The sequence below is a fragment of the Sitophilus oryzae genome, unplaced genomic scaffold (genome assembly GCF_002938485.1).
Source record: "Sitophilus oryzae breed Bouriz unplaced genomic scaffold, Soryzae_2.0 scaffold_1436_pilon_pilon, whole genome shotgun sequence".
Lineage (NCBI taxonomy): Eukaryota > Metazoa > Arthropoda > Insecta > Coleoptera > Curculionidae > Sitophilus > Sitophilus oryzae.
The window spans coordinates 1,396,627-1,411,743 of NW_022146100.1; the positions used below are offsets into that span (position 1 = coordinate 1,396,627).

The window sequence follows — 15,117 nt, forward strand, 5'->3', positions numbered from 1 at the left end:
CCAGCTTCATCGTACTGCGCATGAGCAAATATATATTTCTTATTTTATTTTATTTGACTGTATGAACGCACACAAATAAGAATTCCTTATTTCTTATTTTATTTTATTCTTATTTTATTTTATTTGGCTGTATGAACCCACCTTTAGCCAAACAAATGGAATGTCAAATAAACAATAAGAATAATGAATAATGCCACAACAAATTTCCTACAAATTCAAAAGTTATGTGGAACTTTCACTGTCTTTATTTATTTATTTGTATACCGTGTGTGTTGCATCGTCGACCTGTACAGGGTGGCTCAAATTCGACGCTTTTAAATGGAAACACCCTTTTCTATAGGAGATAGACGAAAACTAATATCGCTGTCTGGAGCTCAATTTTCATCAAAAACATGATGGTGAAAACCGCATATCAATATCTGTTACCGTTTCGGAGTTACGGGGTGTTTTTCAAAAACGTGCATTTTTAATAAATCGCTGTAACTTTTTTGCTATCGAAAATTTTGTATTTCTATAAAAACATTTCCAAAGCACCTTTTTACCTAGAATTTAATGGTTTAAGTATATTTTTTTTAAAAATAATAATTTAAGAGTTATCAACAGAAAAATTGATTTTTTATTTGGGACACCCTCTATATTTTTAATTAACTGAAAAGAATTTAAAATTACCTTTCCAAAAATATAGCACACTTGATATTTTGTTATAATCCCCTTCGAAATACAGAATTTTTAAAAGTTCGCCACTTTTAACTACACTGTAAAAAATCAGCCTGAGTGAACACATATTTCTCAGGGAGTGAATTTTTTGAGTGAAATAATTGAGTACATTTTCATCTAAAATAGAGTAAATTCATCATTTTACTCAAATATGATCTCAATTTAATCAATAGCGATTGAATAAGCTCATGTTCGAGTTATAACCCCTATCTTTGAGTAATGGAATAGAAAAATTCACTTAAAAACTCATGTTATAGTTTAACACAATAAAAATTTGAGTGAAATCTCCCAGTTTAGAATATTTTCGCTCATTACTAATCATACGTCATACGCGCTTCTTCGATACCGAATAAGCTATTCCCCTGTTCCTCAGTTTTTAATTATCTGTTCGAGTCGTAGGTTGTCTTGTCCCTTCGAAGGTGCCAATGTCACAAGCCCATAGTGTGTGTGTAAAGTGTGATGTAAAGTGTGACTGTGGCCGCGTGGCGATGGCGTGGTGAAGCGAATACGAATGCCAGAGACATATGTAAACGTAAATAACGCAAAAAAAAACAATAACCCAGGTTAATAATTAGAATGATTTTCAAACTGAAATTCGGAGACATTGTTAAATGCAACTTTTTTAGACGTCTAGCTTAAAAAGTTCCTGTATTTTTTCCGAAAAGAGCTGAAAACTTTTTAAAATGTTTTTGATATTATAATAATAGTGTTATATTTTTTGGCTTTATTTGTTTTTGTCAAAAAAAAATGACAAATAAAAATATTTTTGAAGGTTTTACAGTTTTTCATTTGGTTTGTTAAAAAAACGAAATATTCTAAATGATTTTTTTAAAAGCTATATGTAAGCTAACTTGTTATTTTATAACAGGTGGGCAGGTGCCTTTCAAAGGTAAGTTTCAGTTTCGAACACATGTCCATTTCCTAAAGTTCACTTTTGGGAGGCATCTGTTCACTTGTAATAAAATAACAAGTTAGCTTACATATAGCTTTTAAAAAAATCATTTAGAATATATTTCTCAATACTGAGTGAAATTAATACTCAGATATAAGTACTAATCAAGTTAAGTGTAACACAAATTTGAGTAAAAGTCACTCAATAAAAGGTGTACTTGAACTCAACACTTAGTGAGTTCACTCATTTTAAAGTGAATAAATTATCAAAATCGATCAAAATCCTACTCAAGGTGAACCATAATGAGTAAAAAAGGAGTCTTTCGTCCAATTCCGATAGAGCGAAAACCCTCAGTCCTTTTCACTCTGAGAATTGAAGATTCACTCAGTTCTGTAGAGTGGAAATTTCACTCAATCGGGTGTGGACAGAAATTGAGAAAGTATTGAGTGAAATCTGAGTGAAATTTCACTCATTTTTTTTTACAGTGTAGTAGGCTTTGGACCCTTTATTGATGATATGCCCTTAATGAAACTCGAAAACATATTTTTCCAGCAAGACAACGCACCGCCTCTGATCGCTGAAGTTATCAGCAAATTTTTGCATCCAATTTCAAGAATAATTGAATAGCCAACCAAGATTCCAGCCGTTGGCCGTCGAGGCCGCCTGGCTTAGTGCCCATGGATCTAATCCTATCGATATATTTGCGGAAAAATAAAGGTTGCTTATTCCGTATAATCTAGACAAGAATTAGAAATACTTAGCAGTTATGAGAAGGTATCTTTCACCTCCACTGAGTTAATGAATTCCGCGAGAAATGTTCAAAAACTGCCCCGTCTGTCCATAACAGAAGACGGTCGATATGTCGAACACCTATAGCAAAATCTCATGTCTTGGTTTGCTATATATTTTTCTTGTTATTAGATATAGTTTAAATGTGTTGATGTTGATTAAATATATTTTAAATAGTTATAAAATTCTGCATCTCTCATAGCAAATATTATTTTCGTTTTAATTGATGCTCCCAGCTAGATTTTTTTGCATTACAGCCGGTGCCGTTCATAGCCTACTCATTTAAAGCGGACGAATTTTTATATACTCTATATTTCGAAGAGGAATCGAGCAAAATATCAAGTGTGTTATATTTTTGGAAAGGTAATTTTAAATTATTTTCAATAAATAAAAAATACACAGGGTGTCCCATATAAAAAATCAAATTTTCTGTTGATAATTCTTAAATTATTAATTTTAAAAAAATTATACTTAAACCATTAAATTCTACGTAAAAAGGTGCTTTGGAAATGTTTTCATAAAAATACATAATTTTCCATAACAAAAAAGTTACAGCGATTTGTTAAAAGTGCATATTTTTGAAAAATACCCCGTAACTCCGAAACGGTAACAGATATCGATATGCGGTTTTCACTATCATGTTTTTGACAAAAATTGAGCTCCAGACACCGATATTAATTTTTGGTCTATCTCCTATAGAAAAAGGTCGTCGAATTTGACCCACCCTAGAAAATCCCATGTAAATTTTAAAAATAATGAATAAGTTTTCCCCATTTTATTTTACAGACTACAACTATAACTCTTTAAAATGAAGCAAATTGTTCGTTTTGAATGGTTTATAGGAATTCGGTGTTCTTGAGATAGACATAATCTATGTCTTTCCAAAAAAATCCTTTATGGGTATTTCGCCACTGCACTGCAACGAACAAACGAGAACGTTTGACAACGTCAACGGTTTCTTGTAGGCGTATCTGTTTTAAAAAAGTAAAGTGTTCTCGAATAGTTCAATTTAAATATTTTAAATAGTTTTTTTCTTTATTCTTTGTATATTTTTTTTTGCTTCCGACGACGGAAAGAGATAACTTTCCGAACCGTTAAGCATCTTTTGTTCTTTGTTAGGCAAATTTGTATTACTATAAACATAACTTCTGACAAGCAGCGTCGGGCATCTGTAGCTCCTGTATTTCCGGAAAATATTTTAACTTCTATAGGGTGGCTCAAAAAAGTGTGAGTGGATCTGGATGATTTTTTTTAAATCGAACACCCTGTATATTATTGCATTTTTGGCTTCTTTTCAGATCACTTTACATAATCCTAAGACATGAGTAAATCTATTTCGATAGTTTCAGAGATATTAAAAAATAAATCAAAAATATATATTTTTCAACCCTTCTTAAAAAAAATATTAAAAATACAAGAACTGTTCTGAAATCAAAATTATATTAGATATTTACTTTAGATGGTCTGTTTTTACTTTGCTATAAATATGGTTATCGTAAATCATACAGGATGTTAAATATTTTACGCCAAACTTTCAAAAATATAAATTAATTTTCCTGTTTTTTTTTAAATAGAACATCCTGTATATTATATTTTTATTAGATGGAGAATGAAATCATGAAATTAAAAAATGAACATTTTTTGTATTTAAAGTATTTCAAAATCTTTATAGTTTTCCGGATATACGTAGTATTATTTCATATGGCGCTTTCAATGGAGAGAAAAATAATTGGGTGGCTTTGATGAAAATTCCACACCTATAATTTTTAACCAATCAAAACGTGTTTTTTTGACAAATCACCATGGCAACGGATAAATTTTAGTGAAAATTTTTTCCTTGTGGGTACCCAACAGCGAATTATACTGGAAATTTTTTGACGTTTATGATGACAGAATATCTTTTTGAGAGTCTGGTTTTTATTTGTTTACATGATATAATTTTGATCAAAGAATATACCTAGCTAGAAAAAGAATGGACTCTGCCATACTGAAAAATGGTCCTACAGAAGTGGCGCCATCTATCGAGTAGGGCTTGTTTTAAATGGATCGAAGCGCGGGCTTTTTAAATGAGCGTATTTATTGAATTTTGCTCTAAAATAATTAAATTTGATTATTAAATCTTATTTTTTACACAAATTCAACAATACTAATAACAAGTATTGTTGTGATGTGTAAAAAATAAGATTTAACAGTATAATTTATACAATTATTAAATAAAATTAAAGCCATACATGTGTAAATATTATTTATTATTTAAAGTTTTTATTTATAAGTCAAATATTTAAACATCGTTTATTATAAAAAAACAAAACCAACGTAATACGCCCAAAGTTTTGTAAATGGAGTAAATATAAATAGGTACTTAAATGATGGCAAAAATAAAAGACTTACATTGTATCATTAGGGCCACAAACAAAATATATTGTCTAATAAAAACACATATAACAAATTATAGTTTGAAAATCGTTTTGATTTGGTTTCATTTTGGTTTTGATAATATTATGATTGGCGCTATGACAACGACAATATTTTTTGAGAATTTGACAATAGTATGGCAATGGCCGTTGGAAACTATGGAAACTACAAAAAAAATCTCATTGAACGCCATCTGGCAATAACTAGTAGCAACTTCTTAAAAATTAATTGCAAATTAAAAACCTAAAAATTAATTGCACTACCACCTAGCGCCCGAGGCTGGAACTATTTTATTTGAAATTTCCGTGGAAACGGTGGAACCGCTTTTGCTATTTCACTTTCCGGCCCCTGATTTTGATACATTTCAATTACAAAGCTGAGATGAAAGTTTGTAAACTGCTTCCATATGCTTGACTTCGATTTCCTAGTATTCGCGGGTGTCAACTGCTTAATTTCCTGGCGAATATTTTCTTTGCTTTCATGACCGAAGCGAAACATTTTTTTAAGCCGTGCCGCTTGACAGCTTCATAACTGAAATAGTTTTTAGGTTTGGGTGTCACTTAGTTGTCATAGTAACTAAATAATCAATTCGACCAAAAATCGAAAATTACGTTTTAATTATTTGATTTTCAAACACAATTTGGTGTGGAATTTTCTTACCGAATATCACACGAGGTCAAATTAAATCCGGACATTTTTTCTCGCTCATGAATATTTTTAGAAAATTATCCCTCGTCTTCGACTCGGGATAATTTTCAAAATATTCATGAGCTCGAAAAAAAATTCCGGAAATAATTTGACCTCTAGTAGGTATTACTAGTGAAAATTTACTGTGGAAAATGCCATATGAAATACAAAACCGGGAATATCTGTGAAACCGTTAATAATTTTGAAATACTCTAAATACAAAAAATGTTCATTTTTTAATTCTCCATCTGTTGAAAAAATAATATACAGGGTGTTCCATTTAAAAAACGAAGAAAAATTATTTTATATTTTAGAAAGTTTGGCGTAGAATTTTGAACATCCTGTATGATTTAGGATTTCCATATTAATAGCAAAGTAAGTACAGACCATCTAAAGTAAATATCTAATATAGTTTTGATTTCCGGACAGTTCTTGTATTATTAATATTTCTTTTAAGAAAGGCAGAAAAATATATTATTTTTATTTATTTATTAATATCTCTGAGGAGCTACAGATGCCCGATGCACTATTGCCGGACCCTGTATATAAGTTATATAAAATAAAGGATTGTAAAATAATATTTTTTGGATCAATAATTATTTAATTTTGCAGTAACAAACAAACAATTTCCTTATACAAAAATTTAATACGGAACATTTTAACAAGATACAGCAAGTATGCATAAACTTTATGCTTCTTACGGTAGTTGCATTTTTATGTCTGCATCCGTATTCAGTGCTGCCATATTACCTGTCTTAATAACAAGCAGAAGAAGTAATGGGGTGAGCCTGAAACTTTTATAACCGTATTTCAACGAAAACCGTCCATGCAGAAAATTAAAGGAAACTGAGATAAATTATTAAAGAAATGCAGTGCGGGAGATTTACACGTGGAAAGTTAAGGAAAGAGAACCTGAGAAAATTGGAAAGAAATTTCTGAAAAATTTTCTTGAAATTTTATAAGAATAAATCTTATTTTAATCATTATATTCCTTAGAAGGTAATGCTGTAAAATAAACAAATAATAGTAATTAGGGAATGCAATCCCGCACCAAAATCTCAATCCCGCAAACCCGCGGGATTAAAGCAATCAATCCCGCGGGATCCGCAAAATTGCGGGACTGAAAACAATAGTCATACATTTATGTATGACTATTGTTTTCATAGGCCCACAATATATTGATATAGCGTGTATTGTAGCAGCCTAAAATAATTTCTTATTTTTGCGCTACATCTCTAGCAGAATTTAAGCAAATAATGCCCATCCCTAGTCGGTACCGCTGCAATTTTGGTAGTACCGTGAATGCCGTTCGATGTGGTGGCGCAGGGTTGCCATTTATATTATTAATTTTTCTTTAAATGTTATTAATAACTTTCCTGAAGTTTCCTCCTTTCCTCTCGATTTTTCCTCCTCTGTGTTTTTGTGATTATTGTTTTCTCTTTTGTTAGTTTTAGTTTTTGAATACATAATACATACCTTCATAATAATTTTTGTTACATATTTGTTTAGTAATAGAATAATAGGATTTATTATACTATAATGCTAAATGGAAAATTCTTGTTTTATTTTGAAAAAAGAGAGAAAAGATAAAAAAAATTGGCCCCACGTTGGGCGCCAAACTTGTGTAACGTTTTCTTGACACAATGCAAACGGCAGCTTTTCGTCTTTGGGAGCAGTCGTAGGTTCGTTTTTTTCTTTTTTAATTTTTTTTTATTAGGTGTTATAATTAATCAATAAAACAATAATTATTGGGCGCCAGGACATTCACTCAGAAATAATAGATCTCTTTACCCCAACTTAAATTTATTTATAATTAAAAAAATATTAGACAAGGACAGTAATTGATGTGGATGAAGTTAGGTTTTTAAAATGAATTAATATTTAAGAAAAATAAGTAATCAACATTTAAATGTATGATAAAAAAAATAGTATCACTTGCTTTGTTGATCAAAAATCATTGACATCATTAATATTAAATTACGCAAAATAAAGTTAAATAAGTACCTCAAACTAACGCAGTTCATGAACCTTGTTGTATGCGCACATAATTCCGTCAATCAATCAAAAGTTAATTAACTAAATATGTCAAGTGACACCATCACAAAATACTTGACAAGATATTAAAATATATAAAAATTTGTATATTTAATATTAAGAAAATTATATTTTAATAATGAAATTCAAAATTGATATCTAATAACTACATAATTAATTACGTAATTCGTCAACAGTAAGTAAATAAATTTGAAATGAGTTATTAAAAAAAAAGTGAAATCTGGCCTGATTATCCGGTGCAATTCCAGGCTTTGGCTCGTCCTTCTGGATGGTGTGTGGACGCTAGGTGTGGGAGCTCATCCCCAATCTACCACAGCCTCGAACAGCCCCTTACAATACCACCAGCCATGTGGAAATCAAACATGGATCATAGATACAGGCTCTCGTACCTCAAACCACCAATCACGACATATAACTCGCCATGTAACTGGGCGGTAAAACCCTGGAAACGACACAACTTATGCACAAAATGCATTTTAGAAATTTTAGAACTTACCTCACAATGCTGAGGGTTTACTCAAAAATTAAATTCATGACAGGACAACCAAAACCACGTTTAGAAACTCTGTAAAGAGATAAGGTTGAACCAAAAGAGTAAAAATGTGATGAAGATCAAACTTACCACAAAAATACCCATGAAAACTTAAAATTGATTCCTTCCCCAAATGCCAGGAACCACTAGGACTACATTCCAAAAGTTAATAGAATTAAAGAGTTTAAACTTTTTCGGATGACTTCAGATAAGTATGTCGATGTTTACGCCACGAAATCTGAATCAAAAATGGTGACTTCCGATGGTCAAAAAGATGCTCTAGTTCTGCGCCGACAAGGGCAAGTACGATCCACAGAGTGTCAGAACTAATTCGGTAGGGTGTATGTTGGGTTGCCAATAGTATCGTTTTATTAAAACGTTACACATTTGTAATATCTTTCAGGTTGGGCCTAAGCAGCCTCGGCTGAGCTCCGCCTAATAAAGACTTTTTGATTTGATTTGATTTGATTTGTTCGAAATGATTACCGCCCTCCCTATTGCACAAATGTCTTTTTCGTTCAATTTTATTTATAGCTCTTTGAACTTTCTTCTTATACTTCCGAATGCATTTTGTACTCTTTATTGTAAATGTTGAGATGAATTGATTTCACTTTTACAAATGACGTCAAGTAATGTAGCCCTTGACGATAGGTCCAGGAACCTCGCTGCATTTTATATTGCTCTACCATTTCCAGTCCATCTTCTGGGAAAATGATTTGATTATTGTTTATATTATATTATATTTATATTAATTATTTTATTGCATTTGATTTTCCGTATTCAGTGTTTTACCCCATGTCATTGTTAATTTTGAATGCTTATCAATATTGTAACGATGAATAAATTAAATAGAATTAGTTTAAATAAATTGTGTTCAAATGTCAAAACAAAAAAAATATTAAGTCTGGCACGTCATTGTACTCACGAGACTCAAGAGAGTTCTTTCAAAATCTGAAATAAAAAATGCAGGTCCGTATTTAAAAAAATTAAGTTGGCCTCTGTATCTCACAAATTATCAGCTAATTTGAAAATCTAAAAATACTACCAGATAGTCCTAATAAAGTGGCTATGAGAATGTGCAATTAGTTTTTTGATTTTCTAAAACGTAACGACAGGAAAAAATAAAATTGATTGAAAAAATCAGCAATCCTTGAAATTTTTAAAACTTTTTTGATGGCATCTTGGTGAACATCCCAAAGCGGGCAACTTTGTCCCAATTTAATATCTATTACGGTTACCGAGATACCAATGCTCGTACCTCGAATTTGCAGCACCCTGTATTCATGTTTTCTTTTTCCGTGGCTGGTATAGAGCCAGGCGTCTGTGTTAAACTCCCCAGCTTATTATTTTACCCTTTGTATTTGCTAAACATCATTCGTAATTTTACAAATTTTGAATCTACGAATGAGGGAATTTAATTAGTTTTCACGAAAACTGGGGAATATTTGCAGCTGGGATATTGGGAAATAAACAGGACATGTTTATTTTTTGGGTATGTTTTATTTTCTGCGCCATTTATTTTTTCGTCAATTGGAAAACGTTGTTATGACAAGTACGTAAATGTAAAATCAAACTGAACGATTTTATTTGTTATATTATTATTTAAATACAAAAAAAGGTCTGAAGATGAACAGCTAATCAACCGGACTCATGGAAAAATGTAGTATCTTTAATAAATATCATTATTTTTATGTGAAATGAGTAGGTATACATATCGATAATATTTTTTCTATGTGTGCAAGTTTATGTTATTATACATGATATGTTACATTATACATAGCTAAGTGATATGATATGATATACTATATTTATCCCTGTATTTTGTTCCTTGTTTTTTTTTAACTCGCATTTATCTTTATTAATATATATGTGCTTTCAATTTTCTAGAAATTTCTAATTTTCTTTGTTTTAAACAGTTTTTAACACAGTTTAAACAGTTTAAAGTTTAGTTTTTTTTAAACAGTAGTTACATTTTACATTTTACAATCTTTGTAGTTGTAGAATTTAGGATGAGTGGGAGGGGGGGGGGTTAATCACTGCGACCTTAAAGATCTGTTGTAATCCCCCTTCCTTGAGTTATAACTCATCATACAGTCTATAACCCATCATACATGTTGTCGGGGGGACAGGGTATTTCCAATCCTCTTCTGACAACCGCGATGTTCCTCCCCCGATATATACACTTTTTCACGGTTGGAGTTTGGCCCTCCGTGGAAGCTTGTCTCCGACAGAGGTACCTGTGAGGTGGAGGCTGGATGGTCTCTCTCCATTTTTTTCTTTTTAACTTGGTCTCTCTTTAGACCTGATAGCGGTGTTGTCCTGAATCTATAATAAAGGATATATCCTACTTATTTCCTCCTTGGATTTGAGGTTAATTTGTATTGTGTGAACCTGACCATGACTTTCCTACCTCGAATTGATGACTCGCCAACTCGATGTCCTTGCATTGGAGTTCTGATGAGCCTGGATGAGGCTCAGCAGGTAGGTGATGTCTTTCCCCTTTCTCCTCGGCAGAAAGACCGTGATGGTCGCCCCTTTTGGGATATTTTCTCCGTTTATTGCAACCATCCCGACCCCTGCCAATTTTTAAGCTTAGGTGCCGCTTCCGCCAATCAATCCGCAGATTCTTGAGATACACAATCATGAGCAGCATACCCGCTCGAAAGTGTATTCCCGCAAAATGCAGCTGACCCATATGTTGTGGACAGTTGTGTTGTAATTCGATCGCTACTGCTGCGTCTAGTATCGCCTCCCTAGAGCCGTTTGCTAACCGGTAGCCAGTGCAACCTCAGGGTAATCCTATGGCAGCACCGCCATTTTTATTTGTTCGGCAATCGTGACAAAGCTGGTGATACGTCCCTGGCTTGCCTTACATCGTTGTGTTGCGATCCGATCGCTACTTCTTCGTCCAGTATAGCCTCTTCTAGAGACGTTTGCTGGTCGGTGATCAGAGCAACCTCTGGGAAATCCTTTGGCAGCACCGCCATTTTCAATTGTCCAGCAATAGCGGCAAAGCTGGTGATACGTCCCTGCTTGCCTCCCGGTGTTGGATGGCTTTTCATCCTGGCTTTTTTCTCTCCCTGCCGGAGAAGAGGTGAGAAGTTCTCGCTCCCTCTCTTGCCCTTTGATGGAGATGAGTCAGGTTGTTTCTTGGTTTCTTTACTCTCCCTTTCTCTGAGGAGTGGTTTCGCTTTTGCTTCCTCTGGAGCAAATCCTTCGTGGAGCAGTCGGAGATATCTCCGTGCTTCTGCTCCGCTAAGATCTACTCTCAGAGGATCGTCTAGCCCGCCTGGTTGACCCATACCGGGTAGACAAAACGGTAGCTTGTATCGCTATTTGGGTCTTGAGGTAGGCTCCCGACCAGAAGGTGGTAGCTCGTGTGCCACTTGTGGAGGATTGTCTCGCACAAGTGTCAGCCATCTCTTCTGTAGTTCCCTTTCGGTTTGGTCCCTTGGAACTTCCATTGTTAATGTACTCAGTATCGCTAGGGGGTTTCCTCACAGCTTCACCGGTGGTGTTTTTAATACTAGATCTCATAGTGTTTCCACGAGTAGCTAGGGATATTAGTAGAGGTAGAAGGGGGTTTCACCATCAGTGGAGGGTGGAGGGAGCGCACAGCGCATGCGCGTAAATCAGCTAGGAACATGTAAAATAGGCTAATAAACAAGAATAAACGGGTTTGAACTGCTTTGAACAGCTTTTGAACAGCTTTGAACAGCTTTTTAGCGTAAAACAACAGACCTGTTCAGTTTTTGTTCAAACCCGTTCAAAGCTGTTCAAAAGCGGTTCAAAGCGGTTCAAACCCGTTTATTCTTGTTTATTAGCCTATTTTACATGTTCCTAGCTGATTTACGCGCATGCGCTGTGCGCTCCCTCCACCCTCCACTGATGGTGAAACCCCCTTCTACCTCTACTGATATTCAGTCCACTTCTATAAAGCCCCGCATGTAGAAGTACGTGGTAAATACAATGGCTGCCCCCTGATGCCCCAAGGTTGAGATCAGTAAAGGCTACGCTTCTATCTAGCCACGCAACCCTTTGACTTGGTCCCGTCATCGTGGCGTTTAGGTTTTAGGTGATGTTTGGTTTTCTCTTGGTCTGGCGGTTAAGTCAAGACCCCCCCCCCCTCGCCACACCCTCTACCTGTGAGACATGACCATAGACAGTAGAGGGTGCCTGGTATGACGGCTAGGGTAGCCCCATCCCGCATCGTTATATGTCTTGGGTGCGATTCCTTGGCCACGACAGTACAGCCAGGGACAAGACAATGAGATGCTTCTTAGACCGAGCCAAAGTGCTAGAGGAGATTCCTCCAGCACCTGACAAGGAGCTTTCCCACCAACGACAAGGTCTTGCATCTCCTAGGGGAAGTATCGCATCATTGATGAACCGAATTAGCGAATAGTGAGTAACTTAAGAAACAACTAGGAACTTTATTTGCTGTTACGAGCGCGATGGTAAAAATCGATTAAACATGGATTTGATGACGCATATCCCCAGTGATTCAATATTCATTCTCTTAATCAGGCAGGTTGATATGCTGCTAAAATTACTTCTTGCTCTACTAGTAACACGTCTATTTTGTTCGTTTTCTAATCAGCTAGTTATTAATATTTTTTTTTATTTTAGATGGACAAGAATATGAACTTCCATAATGGATCAACATGGAAGTGTATCGGCATACTAGGTTTCTTGCTAATGACAGGTAAGTCATTAACCTTTGCGATTTGCGATACAGTAGATATTTTCCGAAAAAGTTAATTTGCGAAAATTGTAGCGTTTTTTTAAACCACTACCACTGCGAACGGCAGCTTTTCATCGGAGAGCAGTCGTGGATAAGGTATTTCACTAGAGAGAAAATTAATCAGTAATATAATTAACAAAAGATATATAGATATTGGGCGCCAGGCATGAACAGAGAAAGAAAACAGTTGTATAATACTTAAAACTAATGACTATATTTATTCATGATGAATTCTGATGGTAAATAGCATTGTACAATTTTAATAATTATTATACTGGTTATTTGTTGAGTAAAACTATGTATGTAAATAATATTAAATATGTTCTATGAAAAGACTATGAAAAAATACAATGCGTGTAACGTTATAGAAAATATAAGAAAAGTAGCATTACTTTATTTAAATTGTTAAATTTTATGCGGTGTTAAATCTGATGTGTTGCAACCTGTAGATTCTAGAATCTATGTCTCGTTATTCATCTGTTAATATAGCGCAATAATAATATCTATAGAAAGTAATACTATTACAAGGCGTAATATAATGAAACCTAAAATCTAAATCACATTGCAACTACTGCATCGACATAAATGTTCTTAATAATCTAACCACTAAATATAGTCTGTACGATATTATTTAAAATGTACGTTACTGTTTAAGACTGAAAATATAGAAAATCTAAAACATAAAAACTAGAACGTAAATCTACACTTAGCTGTTCTTTATGTAATCTTGCTTCAAACAGTAGCAGCGTGAGGTGGTCTCGCATCTCTGTACTCATCCATCCAACACAACCAAAGGGGCCAGCATGAGACACCATAAATTGGTACAGCCGTAACTAACTAGCTTACAGCTGGGAACGAAGCAGCATGGGACTCAAGCTACATCCACGCTGTGGCACTTATATGTAAGAAAAAATCGTTCTTACTGGGGACATCTGTACATAAGATAATGTCTGTACCTTGGACACAGTCTGTACCTTGGACACAGTCTGTATCTTGGACACAGTCCGTATCTTGGAAATAGTCCGTACCTTGGACCCAGTCCGTATCTTGGAAATAGTCCGTACCTTGGACCCAGTCCATATCTTGGACCCTAAAAATATGAAACTCTTGTTTAAAACCAAACAAGGTCTAATAAACAAAATAAACCTACCTCGAAGTACTTCCGAGGGCTCAATAAATAATAAACAACATGTCCTTTCTTCCATGTGACATTCTGGAGGATAAAAGAAAAGGGACGCCAACGTGCCAGCAAAACACAAATACAAGTTGGGACATCCGTTACTCTACCCTAAAAATATTCAATAATAATATCGAATCTAAAAGGATAATACTTCATCTTTACCTGTTGCTTCGAAATAGCAGCTGATTCAAATTATACAGCAAGATTTAAGTAATCACCATTTCTAAAAGCTGGGATACAACAGAGCGTCAAAACAAAGTGAGGTTAAGCACGGAAAGAGTTGACAGAAGCGACGTTGACAGCGCGCGCCTCCACAGAATAGTAACAGGTTTGTGTCGAACGATAACAGGGTTGGCGACTAGGGAACGTAAAAATTGCGCGTCAAATAAACTATCCGGCCTGAACGAGAGGGAATCCGGTGATGATAGGCCAGACATCATATATCATATGTAAAAAAGACATGTAACGAACTAAAAACGTTACAAAGGAATTTAACTTAGATTATTTAAACAACGGATTAACATTATCAATGATTTTAATAACAAATCTAAATAAATTAAAAAATGGAATTTGATGCCTAATTGAGAAACAATTAGATTTTTTTCGTTTCAAATAGATATACAATTAAAGAAATATTTCATGTAAAGATTCTATAGATTAATTCGTGGCAATATACAAAAAATATTTTGTTGGTCATAATATCGCCATCAACAAAAGGTTATTAAACCTAAACTACACAAATTTATACAGGGCGAGTATAAAATAAGTACAAATATTTTCAGGGCTGGTAGATCTCAAAAAAAGAAACACATTTCCTCTTTATTGTTTTCCAAATAAGTCGAAAAAAAATATTATTTTGCTCAAATTGTGAGAACCACCGGTTTCCTTCGGGGCTTTCTTTTTTGTCAATTTAATCTACTTCAATTAATCTACTAGAATACAGTAGAAACATACTGAGGGTGCCATTTAAAAAATCTAAAGTTGTAGTCATTTCCGGTGAAACAGAAAGTGATCAGAAACAATTGAATACGCCAATCAAACAATAAAAATAAGTTATAGGGGTGATCCACTTTCGAGACGCACCCGGTATAGAAAATTCAGGTAAA

The 15,117-nt window shown here is 34.1% G+C and overlaps 1 protein-coding gene across 1 annotated transcript in view; it reads left to right on the plus strand.

The window, feature by feature from the left end:
• The first annotated feature begins 12,720 nt into the window (after positions 1-12,720).
• LOC115876415 (lachesin-like) overlaps positions 12,721-15,117 on the plus strand; it is a 234,423-nt gene continuing 232,026 nt past the window's right edge. Inside the window, exon 1 of the mRNA XM_030892194.1 lies at positions 12,721-12,792. Coding sequence (XP_030748054.1) covers positions 12,729-12,792 — 64 coding nt within the window. The 5' untranslated portion in view covers positions 12,721-12,728. The remainder of the gene's footprint in view (positions 12,793-15,117) is intronic.